The following is a 16,991-nucleotide window of genomic DNA, read 5'->3' as shown; positions in this document are numbered from 1 at the left end:
GTGCTAATGCTCACTACAACAGCAGGGAACCCTTCAGTGGAAACTTCACTATTTGGGACACTTCAATTGTTCTATCTGAATTGTTTGAAAGTAAATCTAAAGTTTACAGCACACAAATTTGTTACCTATTTCACACTTTGATCGAGGGGCCAGTTATACTTAGCCTTACATTCTTGCAGCATCTGATCAACTAGATAGACTCCTTCTCTTGCCTTTGCCATATTTTACCTCCATGCACACAGAGTAATTATGTACATGGAATTCTTCTTTCAGCAAACCATGGCATGTGATATTACTGCTAGTCCATTACTGTTTACTATATGCATCATATATACCTCTCTTAGCAGTGACTAAATTAAAGAGGAAAACAAAAGTGCAACATGACGATCTGTTTTTTTTCTGTAGCTCTGAAAACACTGACCACGGTAAAGAGATTGAATCTAATCTCTAATCTTAAAAAAATATATATATATAATATATAATAGGAGTTTCAAGCATGGCAAAAGTGAAGTGGTGTGAGAGGCCTCCAAAAGACCACAAATCAGGCCAGCGGCAGCAAAATCAGAGTGGACCCGCCTCCTTTGGCTGCATCCACAAAGCACATGAAATGGCAGCACTTTTAAAGATACACAGCACAAATAAAAAATAATACATAAAACATTAAAAATAATGATACAGAATTAAAAGAAAGTAATTGTAAAATATAAAATAAGCACAATTCAAGGAATAAACAATAGTTGTAAAATAACAATCCATCCCTTATTCATTTTAAAACCATCTTAATTTGGTTCAGAATTGTGGTGGTGGAGCTGTTCAATTGCTGCATCTAAAAGAAGGCAGGAGCAAATCCTAGGCATAGCACTAGTCTGGTACAGAGCACATTCAAGCACATACTCACAATCACTTGGGGGACCAATTTAAATTTGCCTATCAATCTAATCTGCACACCTTTAAAAAGTGGGAGGAAAACCAGATAAATAATGGAATAGTACCAACTGACATGGAGAAACATGCACACACCACAAGACAATGTCCACTTTCTAGTTTATAGTCAGAACTAAGGGAGCATTACCAGCTATTGCACTCCGTAGCTCAAAGCAGCAAAGGTACAGAACCAAATTGTAAAGTGATTTTGGTGACAGTAATCCACATCAGCTATAGAAAGGTCTATAGGCAATCACAGACTACAAAACCTTGATAGCTGTGCCCTTGAACAATCCCCCTCAATCTTGTATGAGCTGAATAATTTATATGCTCATTTTGAGTTTTGCAGCTTGGAATTGGTGAGTATAGGTGATGTTTCCAATGCTGTCCTGTAGGTGACAGAGGTCAATGTGGGTAAAATCTTTAAATTGGATAATCCCCATAAAGCGCCTAGCCCAGGTAGCATCCCATCTTGTGTCCTAAAGGCATGCACCACCCAGCTGTCACTGGTGTCCACTGACATCTTTAACTTCTCTCTTTACTTAATTTATGTTGTAGCAGTGTTTTAAAAAAAATCTTAGTTGCGCCTGTTCCAAAGAAATCTGTTGTTTCCTGCCTGAATGGCTATCAACCATCAAGTTAACCTCTGTGGTGATGTTGTGTCTGGAGAAAATTGGTCATGATCCACATTAACTACACTAGTTTGCATATTGCTACATATTGCATACCAACATAACAGATCTGTGGATGATGCCATCTCCCTCGCCCTACACACTGCTCCGAGACATCTGGTAAGGAAAAACACCTGCGTCAGGATGCTGTTTATTGACTGTGGCTCTGTCTTCAACACCACTGTGGCTGCCAGACTACTGCTAAAGCTCAGAAACCTTAATCTGAGCAGCTAAATCTGTGGCTGGGTGTTTGACTTCTTGACAAATAGACCCCAGTCACTGAGTACTGACAAAAATAATAGACTAATGGCTCCTCTGACCAGACAGTTGGTAGCCTCTGTTTCATGGGTGTCCAGATCACTGACTGCCTTTTGTGGTCCGTCAAACACCACCTGCATATTCAGAAAGTCTCAGAAAAGGCTCTTTTTGCTGAAAAGGGTAAAGAGAATTTGGGTGGAAACCAAAACACTAGTGATCTTTTACTGTTGTTCTATAGAAAGTATCCTGACCGGATGTATCACAGTATGGTTTGGTAACCCGTATCATAAACTACTCCACAGAACTGCCCGCACAGCTTCTAATTTTTTTAGCAATGATCTTCCATAGCTTTACACCATCTACTCAACCAAACGTCTGAGGAGAGCTGTATCCATCATCTCTGATGACAGCTGCCCAGCTCATCCCTTGTTTTCACTACTGCCATCTGGAAAGCACTACTGGTTCCACACTACTTGATCCACCTGCATCAGGAACAGCTTTTTCACCCAAGCCATAAAGTCACTGTACTCCCAGTAACTTGATCGTATCTGTCCTGCACTGTGTATTGTACCCAGCTGATACTCTACAGGTATGTATAATTGCACTTTATGTTACTTTTTTAAAACTCATATTATTTATTTATTTATATGTTTATTTATTTATTCTGTTTGCTTATTAATTTATTTATCTTCTTTTACTCTTAGATATTTACAGTATTTATTTCTATATCACGCCAACTGTGGCATAAGAATTTCACTATGCTCTTACAGTGTATGTGACAATTTCTTTCTCTCTCTCTATCTTATCCATAGCTGGTGGTAGGTGGGTTTCCTCCAGAGTCCTGTCACTGCTGTAGGTGCCGCTGGATTTTGGATTATATGTATAATGCCTTCCCATGCTCTTCAGTCTATGGCTATGGCTTTAGCATCGTTGAGGCTGAGTTGCTGGTTTCTCTGATCCTCCTCAATTTGTTTGGACCACATCTTTTTAGGTATCACCCTTTGAACCTTCCAATCCTCAGGGCATTTCCACCAGATTAGCATGTATGTTATCTGGCAGGTATTCATTCTGCAGATGTGGCCAAACCATCTCAGTGTTTTGGTGGTTGCAGCTTGTCCATATGATTTCACTGTATGATGGTCACGGATGGAGACACCTCACGTTTGGAAGGCCTTGAGCTTGTTCAGGTCGTGTTTGAGCAGAGTCCACATTTTGGATCCATAGAGGAAAATTGGCAGGATTAGTGTTCGGAAGAGGTGCATTTTAGTCTTGAGGGAGATGTTGAGCTTCCTCCATAAACACCACTTCAGCAAGGTAAATGCCCATGTTGCCTGGCTGATCTGGCTGTGGACTTCAGTGGTGGAAGCCACTTTCTTCTCTTCGATTAGTGACCCCAAATACTTTTGTACTTTTGTACTTGTTCAATTTGGATCCCATCGAGGTGAACTTTGGCTTGTGATCCATCTATTGACAGAGTTTTGGCCTTATATGCATTAATTTTTTTCTGCAAGCATCAAATCATTCACATAGTTATCATACTGCACCCCATGCCTGCCCAAGAGTGCTTTTCTCATAATGGGTCGATCACTGTGTGAGCAAGGGAGATGCAACATCCCCTTGGCAGACTCCAGTGTCGATGGAGAATTCCTCAGATAACTAATTTTGAATCTTCACAGAGCTGGTCGAACCATGATATGAAGTTTGGAGGAGTCAGGTGATCTTATGAGGTGATACATTCTGTCTCCAATGCTTTCTAAAGGCCAGGTCAGTGGATACAGTCAAACATGGGCTTAAAGGCGATGAAAATAATGACTGTTCGACTGATTCTTTTTTCCATCATTTGGCATATAGCAAATATTGGATTGCAACAGCCTCGATCTGGCCTGTTTACTGATTGTTCTTCTGGGCTGGTTTGTTCACGATATTTCTGCAACCTGAATTGGATGACATTCATAAAGACCTTGCTGACAATGGAAAGCAGGCTGATGCCATGATAGTTCTTGCACTCACAATTGTCACCTTTCTTCAGAATTGCCACAATGATGGCTTTTCCCATGCAATTGATACACATTCTGACTGCCACCTCAATACCAGAAGTGTGTGTAGTTGATGCAGTAGAGTGTCCCCTCCAGCCTTGATCGCTTCAGTAGTGACTTGGTCCATTCCAGGAGCCTTTCCATTCTTCAATGATCGTATGGTGGTCTTCACTTCATCAATCATTGGTTCGCCAACGAGGAATGGATTCTCTGGTGGATCAACGGGTGATGGCTCTGCTGATGGCCCCGAGGTGGATCGTGGTTGTATAATTCTTGGAATAAGTCTTTTTCACCTCTACAAGTATTTCTTAGGTAATCTCACAAAAGTCCCATCCACTTTCTTGATATTGTCACTAGTTGACTTAGTCTTGCCATTCAACCTCTTGATGGTTTGATACAGAGTCCAATATTCATGTCTGAATGCTGCTTCTTTGAGATCAGTGGCTACAGTGTTCCAATAGACTTCCCGCTCTGCCTTCATCTTCTGGCAGACTTCTCTCTTCAACTCCCAGTATTTCTCCAAGTTGGTGAGTTTGAGTTGTTTTTGTTTGTAGGGCTGCCAACCGTCCTCATTTTCCCGGGCATGTCCTCATTTTTTACGTGCCATGGACTGTCTGGGAAGAGTTTATAAAATTTTGAAAATGCCGGAAGTTTGGCTCCTAAAATTTGAAAATCTCCTTATCCTTATCATTGGTAAAATTTGAAAGTCGTACACCAATCAGCATTTGCTGAAGTAGTGCGCACACTTTTTTTCCCAGAATCTTCACTTCCATTCTGGTAGTAAACAATGCAGATACTGATGAGAACAGAAGCAGCCTTTCGAGTTCTTGCCTTTTGTCTGTCCAACATGGCTTTTTCACTTCATCTTTTGAATTCAGCTTTATCTTCTTGGTGAGCAGACAGTTCATTATAAATGTTCCTTTCCTTAATTATTTGTAATCGGTGCCCGTTGCATGGCTGCACTTGGGTCCAAATCTGGATTCTGAGCTTGTTTGTCGTGTGGTGGGTGCTGCAATGCACTGTATCAGTGTGTGCTCCTAACTTCTCTCTTCTCTCTCTCTCTCTAATTCACCGTAACTAAGTGAATTTATTCAAAATTGAAATTAGAATTTCATATTTTGTATGTGAGATCTTATTTTCGATTCTTCTTTCAGCAGCTTTGGTTGGTTCTATTCAATAAGGGCGCGCACAAAAAGGCGAGCTTCAAAAGGGCGACCTCAATTGGGCGCGGCGAATAAAGGCGCACGTAAATAAAGACGAGCTTCAAAAGGGCGACCTCAATTGGGCGCAGTGAATAAAGGCAAACGCAACAAAATTATTACAGAAAATTTATTAGATAAAGGCAATGATTGAACATATAAAAAGGCGAAAGCAAGAATATTAAAACATTCGCTCAATTGAGGTTGCCCTTTTGAAGCTCGCCTTTATTTATGAGCGCCTTTATTCGCCGCGCCAAATTGAGGTCACCCTTTTGAAGCTCGCCTTTTTGTGCGCGTCCTTATTGAAGGATACCGTTTTGGTTAAGAAGAAATTTCATACATCCTGGTACAGTCTGTCGTATTTAAGTGTGAGTAAGTACTGCTTTGTACGGAAGCCGAGAGAGGACGTGCTATATCGTTATTTTTTCAAATTGTTTTCTCGAGATAACGGAATAATTTTGTCGAGATCTCGAGAAAACAAACTTTGTTTTCTCGAGATAACGGAATAATTTTGTCGAGATCTAACGGAATAATGGCAGAAATGGTTTGAAATGGCAGAAGAGCGGAACTTTATTGATCAGCGCGTCACATTTTTGTTTAATCAAGGACTGACGCAGGCTGAAATATCTTTATGCCTTAGTTTAGAAAATAACAACGTTAGTGTGCGTCATTTAAGAAGACGGTTAGCAAGGCTTCAGTTGTATAGGCGTCGCAATCTAAGCCAGCCTGATGCCATTGTGCATCACATCGCAGAGCAGTTAACGGGCCCTGGGCAACTCCACGGATACTGTATGATGACAGAGAGATGTAGATTAGCTGGATTAAGAGTCACTAGAGATCTTGTATATGAAATACAATCAACTTTGGACCCAGAAGGCATTCAGCTAAGGAGACGCAGGAGACTGCGAAGAAGGCATTACCGTGTCCCGGGACCAAATTACCTTTGGCACGTGGACAGCTATGATAAGCTCACACCTTTTGGTATCGCAGTGAACGGATGCGTGGATGGCTTCTCACGCCATATCATCTGGATGCAAGCGAACGTCACTAACAGTAAACCTGAAGTTGTTGCAGGTTACTTTATTAGTGCTGTCATTGAGTTGGGGGGCTACCCAAAAATAATCAGATCCGATCTCGGTACTGAAAATGTGCACGTTAACAGACTATAGCGTTTTCTACGTGAGGATGAAAACGGCACACTTTCTGAACCTGCTATTCTTCAAGGAAGAAGTACTGCAAATCAGAGGATTGAATGGTGGTGGGGATTCTAACGGAGGCAAAATGTGGACTACTGGAGAGATTTGTTTCTAGAGTTTCAGTCAGTGGGAGACTTCAATGGTGACGTGGTTGACAAAGGTCTCATTCAGTTCTGCTTTCTTGACGTCATTCAGGTAGGAAGAACTCGTTCACACAAACACGCACACACGCGCACATGCACACCATAGTCAAATACATATGAATTCTATACTATTACAAGTAGCCTTTACGCATTTTTAGTTTTTATGAACTGGTGTAATTGCATTTTTTGCCATTTAACCATGAGTCCATCAATGCCGATTAGGCCTAAATGTATATACTGTATATGCTTGGCGGATTTCCTTTTTTGGGTAAATATTTGTGTTTGCTGAGCTATACCTATTGATGTGAAAGGTGGTGATGATTGTAAGGGTTCACAGCTGGATGGGAACCCACGAACATTCCAGTGAATAAAATTACACTGTGCTTGAAATTCAGCGTGGAATTGCGAGTAAGCTATTCCGCACTTTATTTTGTAAGCGATCTCAACGTCTTTGTAAAATTATTGTTAAGTAATTGTGCCTAATTTATGTAGGGATTTAATTTTTTTTACACTTTACGTTTTCTTAAGTTATCATGCATGCATCATGCAGCTGCTGAATTCTGCAATTTGATCAACTGTTCAAGTGCGCCAAGTCTAAGACTTGTGGTGCGCGTATAGCCGTATGTTTAAACTGCGTTTTAGAAAACACTTGACTAAACTTTATTTACTTAAATGCGAAAATCAGTCTGAAGTACATTCTTGCACTAAAATCAGTACATTTCAGGAAATTAACTTGGATTATTTTAATGAGTCCTTAATCAGCTTCGTTCCTTTTTATATGACGAACTGACTGATGTGACACAATGATGAACAGTACTCAAAGACAACGTTGAAAAAGCGTCTGTTAAATATGCCCCTGTTTAAGGTTGCCATCAAACTCTGGAAAGAAAGACATTTCAGCCTATAAATGAATTTGTAGAACGCATTACCCTATGATAGCACAATTCAACTTTTCATTATTGTATGATCTTTTAGAAGTGACTTTTGGTTTTGGCAACAGTTCATGGCAGTTTCAAAGTAAATGTGTACACTGGCCGACTTATAGTCCTAGTCATTCTCAGGTTACTCCAGTTCAGAGGAGCAGACAGCAAGAGCCTATAATGTTAGAACTGTGCTCAAGACAGGGTATACTGGTACAACACAGCCATGCTAGTAACCAAACTAGCATGGGTTCGAGAGTGTGGAAGGAAAACTGGAGTACCCAGAAAAAAAGCACAGAGACATAGGGAGAACATATGAATCCACACACACAATCAGGTGCTGGATTTGAAACAAGCATGCTGAATCTGTGGCAGTGCTAATTAATATGTGCTGTGGTACCACCCAAGCTGGGGGTATATTAGCTTTTCATTTTTACAATTGAAAATTTCATAAATTAACAGCATTCACACTTACACCCTTATGTTGACTACTAAACTGTCTAAGACCTATGGAAAATAATATTATGATAGGAAAAACAATAGATACAAAAATTAAGGAATACTTATTTCCTTTTGCATAATGTATTTTACATTCTCTAGATTTTTTATATTACTTAAGCGATTTTCCTTTGCATGTCTGTTTTTTGTCTGAATATGAGTGTAATCTTTACATGCAAAATTAAACAATCATTTATTTAAAGTTAAAATAACTGGAATAACAACCTATTTGAAAGACTTTCAGGTTTCTCCATCTACACAAAGTTGTATAAACAATTCTAAACATCATTAAGAATAAGATGTGATTTTATAAAATGTCTAAAATATTAATATCAGAGTGATCTTTAATCTTTGGAATTTTGACCCATCAACACAATTTCATTCACTCCAGCAAGTCTGAAATTCCTCCTTGAGTTTAATTTAAGGGAGGATCCCCCCTAATTTCAAAGATGAATTTCAAGCCCTAAATTAATATAATGTTGTGTGTGTGTATAGATACTGTATATATATATATATATATATATATATATATATATATGTATATATGTATTTATATGGCAGCCCAGAGCAATATTCTTTCAGGGGGACAATAATTCCTACCTGTGTCTATGTGTGCCTGTGTATTGGGGTTGTGGTGAGAAGTTTAGTAACACATTTGAGTAATTTGAATATTCTTTGCAGAGGGAGATAGATACTGTGGTCAGAATGTGGAACAACCATCGGATCAGGCCAGGTGGGAGTGGTCGTGATTTATTTCACGGCAGACCTTTTCTCATGTACCAAGCACCAGAACTTTACCAAGCACAGGACTACCTCCATCCAGTTGACTATGACAGACTTGATATAATTGTAGAAGAGGGTGTTTGCATTTGGAAAACTGGTATTCCCTGTGATCCAGATCTTCATGAACTCTGTGTTTTGCTAATGGAGGAACACCATCTTGAAGCTAGTTATACTGCTGTTGACGCTACTAGGCTGTACAGAGAACTTAGGCCTTTGTTAAGAGAAATATTGTCAGAACCAGAATAGTCAGAACCCCCTGATGTACTCACACCAAGATATGTAATCATATGTCCATAAAGGATCTTATACTCACTGTTTTATTTATGTCTGTTTCTTTTGAGTGTGTATGTTTCCTTTAGACTTTTTTGCTTGTTTGTTTTGCTACTATGGTTTAACCTTTTCTATTGATAGATTTCAGGTAAATGACCTAACCTTGAAATTTTTGTTGTGCTGAACTTAAGTGTAGTGTATTTTGGGAAAGCTGAAACGTGAAGCAGGACCTCAGAATGATTTGTATAGCCAGCCTGTTTGCAGGTTCAAGTAACTTTTAGGAATCAAACTTGGCTTGTGTGATAACTGTGGTAGTGGAATGAAAGCCAGGTGTAAATGTTTATTTGAGTGTGTGGGATTGCGGTGGTGTCTTTTATTATAACTCTTTTCAGAAAAAATTCTGAATTCTGCTTTAGTTCATTTGCCAGTTTGTGGCAAAAAATGAGCATTTAATTCAGTTGCTTTCTGACATTTTTTGTAAAGAGCCCAACTCATTTGCAAACATGGACATTTTGAGAGGAGCCATGGACATTTAAATGAAGCTTGTATTTGCATAGCTGCTGGACCCCCGTAAAGGAGCTCAATCTCCAGCAAGAAATCTTTATTTTAACTTTTTACTTAAGGATATGTAATTAATAACTAAGGAACTGGACCATCTAGAAACTGACATCTGGGACTGAATGAAGATAGGCATGAACCCAACCAGATTGTATAATCTTTGTATTACTTATACTTGTTTTTATTTGTTGTCATTAGTTATTATACAAATAAACATTTTTTATCTGCTGTCATTATGGAAATAAATAATTTTTAAATAAAAGCTTAAATCAGTGTCTTTGTCCAATTGCTATTAGCAAGCTCAATGCTTCGATTGATCATTCCTTAGCTATAGTCCTTTAAGGGTACAAAGGACACTTCTTGGAAGCCTTGTATTGGTGGTAAGTTGAGTTGAATTAAAGGTTCAGCAAAGCAGCCTGCCATGGTGGCCTGTAGAGTTGACAATGAAGGTAACAGGCAAGAGGTTACAGGTAACAGATACATAGCTGGTATTGACATTTCTTCCTATCCCCCAAGAAAAAAACCTAAAACTTTAGTTAGTACATTTTGCGTTAGGTGCATGTCACACATTTTGCATTAGGTGCATGCCACAGGTGATCTTATAACACAATAAAACACAAATACTATTTTCTGTTTTCCCTTCTGCTGATGGCTGAATGGAGGAGGAGCTGAATTTGCAGCAACCTTCTCTTTCAGACATCTGCGTGAATGTCAGCAGCATGCCCAAAGTGCAGAAATAAGTTATTTTACTTAATTGTTTTTTAACTTCACTCTTCTTCCTCCTCTTTTTGTTTTCTTTGTAGTGCCCCATCACTCAATCAGCATGTAAATACATATCTACACTACTAAACAATCTGGTCATTGGAAGCAGTTTGGAGGTTAAGGCATAGAATTTTTAACATATTTAAATCTGAAAACTAATATTTGAAATCAATATACTCTTACTCTATTATTTGGGGAAGTAAGATGTCCGTAGATTAAGTGTTTATTTTTTTGTAATAAAAAATAATAAAATGCAAATATAAAACTAGAAAAATATCCATCCATCCATTTTCCAACCCGCTGAATCCGAACACAGGGTCACGGGGGTCTGCACTAGAAAAATATTTTCTCCTCAGATCTTGTTTTCCTCATTACATGACATCATATCACACAATAGACCTGCAAAAAAGAAAAGCTGTTAAATGTGAAACATGAATGTACATTAAAAAAAACAAACTCATTTTCCAATAGTTCCTCTGGAAAAAAAAATGTGCACAAAATTCAAACATCAAGCAACGGAAATACAAATGCAAATTAGATGGGCAAAATCCATGTGATCTTTGTGATAAATTTTTTTATTAATACTTAATAATTACATCATTTATGTTGTTCTACAATAACTTTTGTGTATTAAACAAAACAACTTGCTTGATCTGTAAAGGTAACAAAATGCAATATGTAACAAAGTAATGCATTAAAGAGCATTATGTTGAACTATGAAGAAAAACATTTAGTAGTTTGGCTCTTGTTGAGGGAACCATGTTGTGATGACAAAAAAACAGAATGCATATGTAACTGATTTGTGTAAACAGAACTTCAGGAAGACAGCAACCACTATAAAACATTTGGAGCAGTATGTTAATTGTATTTCAGACACCTGTAGCACAGTGCAATGCATAATTGTGCTCCTTATTTGATGTATAGGCCTGCATCCCAGCAGTATCTTATCATGTGGCCATTCTGATGTCTTCAATTGATCACAAATTTTTTATACCATATCCATGACCCATATTCCACTTTTTAACACAGACAGAAACTCTGACCTGAATTCTGAGAAACTGCTGTAGTTGCATGCTAGCTCCAGGGCACAACTGCAAGTATGGGCTACTGGCCGTCTAGTAAATTCAGACATGTCCTTAAATGTAACATTAATGGACTTTGACAGAAAAAGATCAGACCCTGTGCAAAACCTAAGGAACAGTCCAATCTCCTTCTGATCAATCTCTCTGACAAATCTTAGAAGGTGAAGAGATGTGGTCCTCTCATTTGGTGACATTGACTTTGGAAACTGGATGAATTTTGTGATGTTTCTTGGCTTTGGTTGAAGATCATCTAGGATCTTTTCCAGTGTCTTCCCACTCAAAGACTCTCCTATAGCTTTCAGGACTGGCTGCCAGCAGTTTATTATAAATGCTGGCTCTTGGACCATCTCCTTGTGTGCGATTTCTTTTAACAAGGTCAGCAAGTTTTCTTTTGTTGGCAGAGAGGTACAGTTATGACTGCTCAGAATGGTAAGAAGCTCTTCCAAATCAGCTTGACTGAAATCACTCAAAGCCTCTGTCAGTGCATCCTTCTCAGTGGGGCTAATGTAGTTGAAAAATGCCTCCATTAGATTGCAGGTATAAGAAGATATGGAAAGAGCTTCATAAAGAAATGGTGGAGCAAGCTGAACAGGTAAGTATTGAAATCTCTGCCACCCAAAGGCCAAGATTCGGGCAACAGCTTTCCACTCTAGTTCTTGATAAGCGTGATGCAAAGTGGGGATTTTATATGTGGCTCCACACGTTCTTGTTTCTTACAAAGTGCCCCAGAAGTCAGTAAGACAGTCCATAACAAGCCCATGCCCAACTCCGTTCTCCAACTGTCCATTTTTCAGCACACGCTCAAATGTTATATTAGCATATAGTATGTTCTCATCTGAAAATGTCTGAATCATGTCAGACACACAATGAACTTTGCGAATAGAAATGGTTTGCTTCTCAGCTATATTCTCAGCATTGTCATAGAAAGATGCAGATGAAGTATTTGGGGAGGCATGGTTTGACATTACTTCTGGATTTATGACATCAGGTACTGATGATGGGCTCTCGGATGAAGCAGCTGAGTTGCTATTTGTGGGTGTATGTTCGGAAGGTTGCACTTCAGTTACAGGTTCACCAACAATCTCTATCATATTATGCAATGTTCTGCAATCTGTGTTATCACCAGCAGAGCTGGAAATTACTTGCTCAAAAGTAGATTCATCTTTCTGATTTTCTTTGTCTTCAATCACTTCAATATCATTTTCTGATTCCTGTTGTTCAGGGGCAGGTTGATAAATCAAAGTGTCACAGAGAACATCCAAGGACAAGTTTCCATCATCACCAAGGAAAATAACTTCTTGATCAAATGTTGAAGTGGTGGTAACATGGTAAAATTGCAGTCATTAATGGACTGGAAGTAAAAGGCCTATGGGAGCTATGGGAGGAAGATATGGGAGATAGATCCTGCTGGGCGGGTGCCAATGCTGTCTCAAATCTCTCAGGTGATTTGGCCTGTTTTGCTGAATCATTACTTTTTTTGGGTTTTGAACAAATGTATAACCTGAGTAATTTATGATAAGTTGTATCATACAACCTGCCAACTGTGAGAGTTGCATCTAACTGCTCCTCTGAGCCCATAATACATAAAGAGAAGTCAAAGTCTTCAACTCTTCCTTTAGATGATTTCCCCTTAGGAAAGAATATTTGCTTCCCATCTTCTAAAATTTTGTTCACAGTATCATCTTTACTGACAATGAGCTCTCTTGTGCCCCCACCAGTTGGTCGTCTAACTTGTTTAAAGTTACCATTTTGATACACCATCCAACCCAGTTCTATTTTTCTTGTTTTTCGTTCAGCATTCTTGTTCCCTTTACCAACTGCTCGGCGAGGATTACTTTGTGAACCTGCTGTTGCTGGGTGCAAGCTTGGAAGTTTCATTTTTGATCGCAGACGTTCTATGAGTTTCCTTTTCCTTTCCTCATTGTTTGAAGCTGCTGAAGATGAATCTGTCCAATTTCTTGCATATACACGGTCTCCAAAATGAGGAATATATTTTGAAAGTGTGTCATCATCCATCAATCTGACAACATCCAGGTCCACCTGTCCAAAGAAAAAAGTATATATATATATATATATATATATATATATATCGAAGTGAAGGTAGGGCAATTGTGATCAATACTAGGGCTGGTATAACTGTTCAAACTATTTCAATTTCTTGGGCATCAAGTAGGTGTTTATTGGTTAGTTTTGTTGAAACTGTTGTTGTAATATATAATATAAGTGTGCTAATAAGAAAGACAATTATTAATGCTGATGAGCCCAGAATGAGAGCGAAACAGGTGTCGTGTACTCTTTGCATTTATTTGACAGTAAACTATTTCAACCATTCTATGATTTGCTCCTCACAAACTGAGGGCACCGTGGCGGATGTTAGCAGATCGCTGGCCAACCACAAGCGTTACCTGGTAGGTAACCACCCATACAATCAGATTGTGACACAGACTTTGAATGCCATGAATATATATATATATATATATATATATATATATATATATATATATAGCATCAATCAATGTACTGCATAGCATAGTAACCTAAGGTATACCAAGCCATTGTACAAAAGTTAAAAGTATTCCATGTGAATTTTATAAAATAATAGTTTGGTGGTATTCCACTAAGCAAAACTACACTGAGTAAAAACTACAAAATGCACATCTGGAACATGGATTTAGGTAAAAAGTTCCACTTAGAATGCTACTGATAGAGTAATCAAAATAATTAAGCAATCTTGGTACAGTACAAGGAATACCACCAATAAATTGTAAAGTCTGGACATAAACCAAAACATTTATTTACATCAAAATCACACTGGGTTACTTTAACAGGAGTTTAGTGCAGGCCTTATGACAACAGGAAACAGAAACTTACAGTATCTGCAAACACCAGCTACCTAGATGTACTCCTAGTTGTGTATGCCAGGCATGTGTATGTCATGTGTATGTCATATACCATATTCTTTTTTGACATCATGGTCTGGTTTAAAAATAAATAAATAAAAAGGAAATTGTACCATACATAACACCTACTACCATGTTCAATTTAGAGAAAATATTTGGACAGTCCCACAGTTTTTGTTGTTTATACTATGCACACCAGCAAACTGGATTTGAACTTAAACAATGACAAATTGACAAAAGCTAACTATTTTAATGTCAATTGAACTGGAAGCTACAGTCCTTTTCGTAAAAACTTTCTCAGTGTTAGGGGTTCAAACGATAGATAAACATTAAAGTAATTTATTGTGCTGCTGTGCTCAGCAGTGGCATCAATGAACACAAGGATACCAGTTCCATTGGCAGTTATACACACCTAAGTCATAACAGAACCCACACCATGCTGAACAGCTGATGATTTGCTTGTAGAAGGTATTGTTTGTGCCTTCTACACACTTTGCTTTCTGGTACAGGTTCTTTGTTATTTTTTCATATGACACCAGGAATCTGACTACAGATTTTTAACATACTCTTTGTTGTCTGATGTCTGCCTTTTTCCTATATTTTTTATATTCTGATTGTGAGGCATATCACACGTTTACATGTGGTGAAGCCTACGTGGTTGTGATTTAAGTAGGTGGCTTGTCTCCATTGCTGATGTGAATGACTGCAGAAATATACAGATTATCTGCTTACATCCAGGCAAAAGTTAGAACAATAAAGGTGAAGAGCAGCACCAGGGAAGATAGATGGAAAGGGGCTGATAATATCTATTGGTCGTATATGCTACATTAGATATAGTTGACTGGAAAGGATCATTAATCAAATAATACATATGATGACTTTATTTTTATTATTGTTATTAATAATAATAATAATAATAACATTATCTTTATATAAAATGTCTTTATCATTCCTCTCATACAGCTGTCAAGCTTTGCCTGACAAACCTTTCCAGGGATCTTTCACATATCCTAGCTTGGGCTGCATATGCATTTTGTTCTGTATCACTCACCGTTTTGTAGAGATTTGAACTTTTGTTCGACTTTTTTCCTCCCATAAGAAGCAAACTTAGAGAACGTTGAGACAATATAATTTCCATCTAATGTTTTTTTCAAAATTCTTTGCAGCCTTTGAGATATCACGACTCCAGACTGTAAAAGCTATCGCACATCATATGCGTCTGGCGGGTGACACTTTGCGTTCTAAAATTCGAAATCATGGCGTTCAATGAAGGAACGCACTACTGCCCCAGTTTGCCGTCCATAGACGGAACTGACAGTAGTTATGACTTTCAGCACATGATTTTCAGCACTGTTCAAATCTTTAATGAGCTATTCACCATATTTCCCATAATAGATTTACGGTAAATTCATTTAAGTATAGCCGTCACTTAGCTAGTTAACTTAATAAAAATCGAACGTAAAGTATGGAGATATTTGAAAATTGACCTTGTCTTGTGCCATTTGGTGTAGGTTCTCCTCCGGTATCCCTCTTTCTTTAAGTGCAATGATGAACGGATCCATGGTGTGGCTGAATGAATAAAAACGCAGTCTCTGTTAGCCGCTGCAGTTTGTCAGAATGCAAACCAAAGCAGACATGCAACAGTTCATCTAATTACTTTGCAAAATTGCATGATGCAAATAGACTTACATTTCTGTACGTATCACAGGAGGTTTCAAGTTAGTATCGTTGTCATCAGATACTGTGATTTATGATAGCAAGCCCGCCAGGAGCAAAGGTTAAGTTTCGTTTCTTCGAGATCGCGATAAAATTATTCCGTTATCTCGAGAAAACAAAGTTCGTTTTCTCGAGATCTCGATAAAATTATTCCGTTATCTCGTGAAAACAATTAAAAAAAAAAAGATATAGCATGTCCTCTCTCGGCTTCCGTAGCTTTGTAACATTTTAATGGAAAATATTATTACCACCTGTTTTTCAAAGGTATATTTATAATTGTAAATGAATGAGTCAACTATTAATGTTTCAGTTAATTTAAAAAATCACACATTCATATAATTGCAATATCTTTTTAGTTATCAGTTATTCAAGCAATAAGTCACTTCTTCAAATAACTTAATAATATTTTCAAAATTCTTTCATTTACATAAATTCAGGAATACCCATTATGTCGAAAAGTAAGTGCAAGTTCACAGACTACTTGAAAAACAAATATCCTTGTTTTATCAAATTATCAGATCATACCAGATTTACTTAGAAAAATAGCTTCTGTGGAAACATATAAAAGATTGTAGATAAATGCAAATAAACTAAATTGAAAAGTGTAAAATTATTTTTATTTTACTAGAAATGAATTTACCATGTGTATCATTCTTTACTGGTTTGCGACAGTTAAGCTATCCAAATAAGAATTGAAGGAATGAAGTCTGTTAATTTAAGAGGCTTGACATATTCAAAATATTTAATGGGTTATTAGTTTGCCAGTGACTGTGATTGTGGCCATAATATCATAATTTTAGTGATTGTTACTAAAGGTTTATATAATTTTAAAAAACCATAAGACAATATAAAGGCGTATTATGGCATCATAGAGAAAGGCGTCTTCAAAAGTCCTAATTTTTCGACCCAAATGTCTTCATTTGCCAGAGAAAGAGAGTTGGCAGCCCTATTTGTTTGTCCACCAGGTTCAGACACTCATCCGAGATCCACAGTTGCGAAGAGGGGGGCCGCACATTCCAAGATGGATTCTGAAAACATCCAAGCTGATAACAGCTTTTGTTCTTCGTCTACATCG

At 37.9% G+C, this 16,991-nt stretch overlaps 1 protein-coding gene across 1 annotated transcript; it reads right to left on the bottom strand.

Annotated features, from left to right (window-relative positions):
• Positions 1–12,100: 12,100 nt before the first annotated feature.
• LOC114646322 (uncharacterized) lies at positions 12,101–16,099 on the bottom strand. Its single transcript, XM_028794475.2, has 3 exons — positions 15,890–16,099; positions 15,688–15,769; positions 12,101–13,340 (listed from the first exon to the last, which is right to left on the bottom strand). The coding sequence occupies exons 2-3, from the start codon at positions 15,760–15,762 to the stop codon at positions 12,603–12,605; spliced, it is 813 nt and encodes a 270-aa protein (XP_028650308.1). The 5' UTR covers positions 15,763–15,769; positions 15,890–16,099; the 3' UTR covers positions 12,101–12,602.
• Positions 16,100–16,991: the final 892 nt, after the last annotated feature.

This window comes from Erpetoichthys calabaricus, chromosome 2 (genome assembly GCF_900747795.2).
Source record: "Erpetoichthys calabaricus chromosome 2, fErpCal1.3, whole genome shotgun sequence".
Taxonomy (NCBI): domain Eukaryota; kingdom Metazoa; phylum Chordata; class Cladistia; order Polypteriformes; family Polypteridae; genus Erpetoichthys; species Erpetoichthys calabaricus.
This window is presented reverse-complemented; position numbering and strand designations above follow the sequence as displayed.

Coding starts and splice junctions, on each gene's coding strand:
- LOC114646322 (XM_028794475.2), bottom strand. CDS start 15,762: ATGGATCCGTTCATCATTGCACTTAAAGAAAGAGGGATACCGGAGGAG. Junction 13,341..15,687: donor ACCAAATGGCACAAGACAAG/GTCAATTTTCAA, acceptor TTCTTTGGACAG/GTGGACCTGGATGTTGTCAG.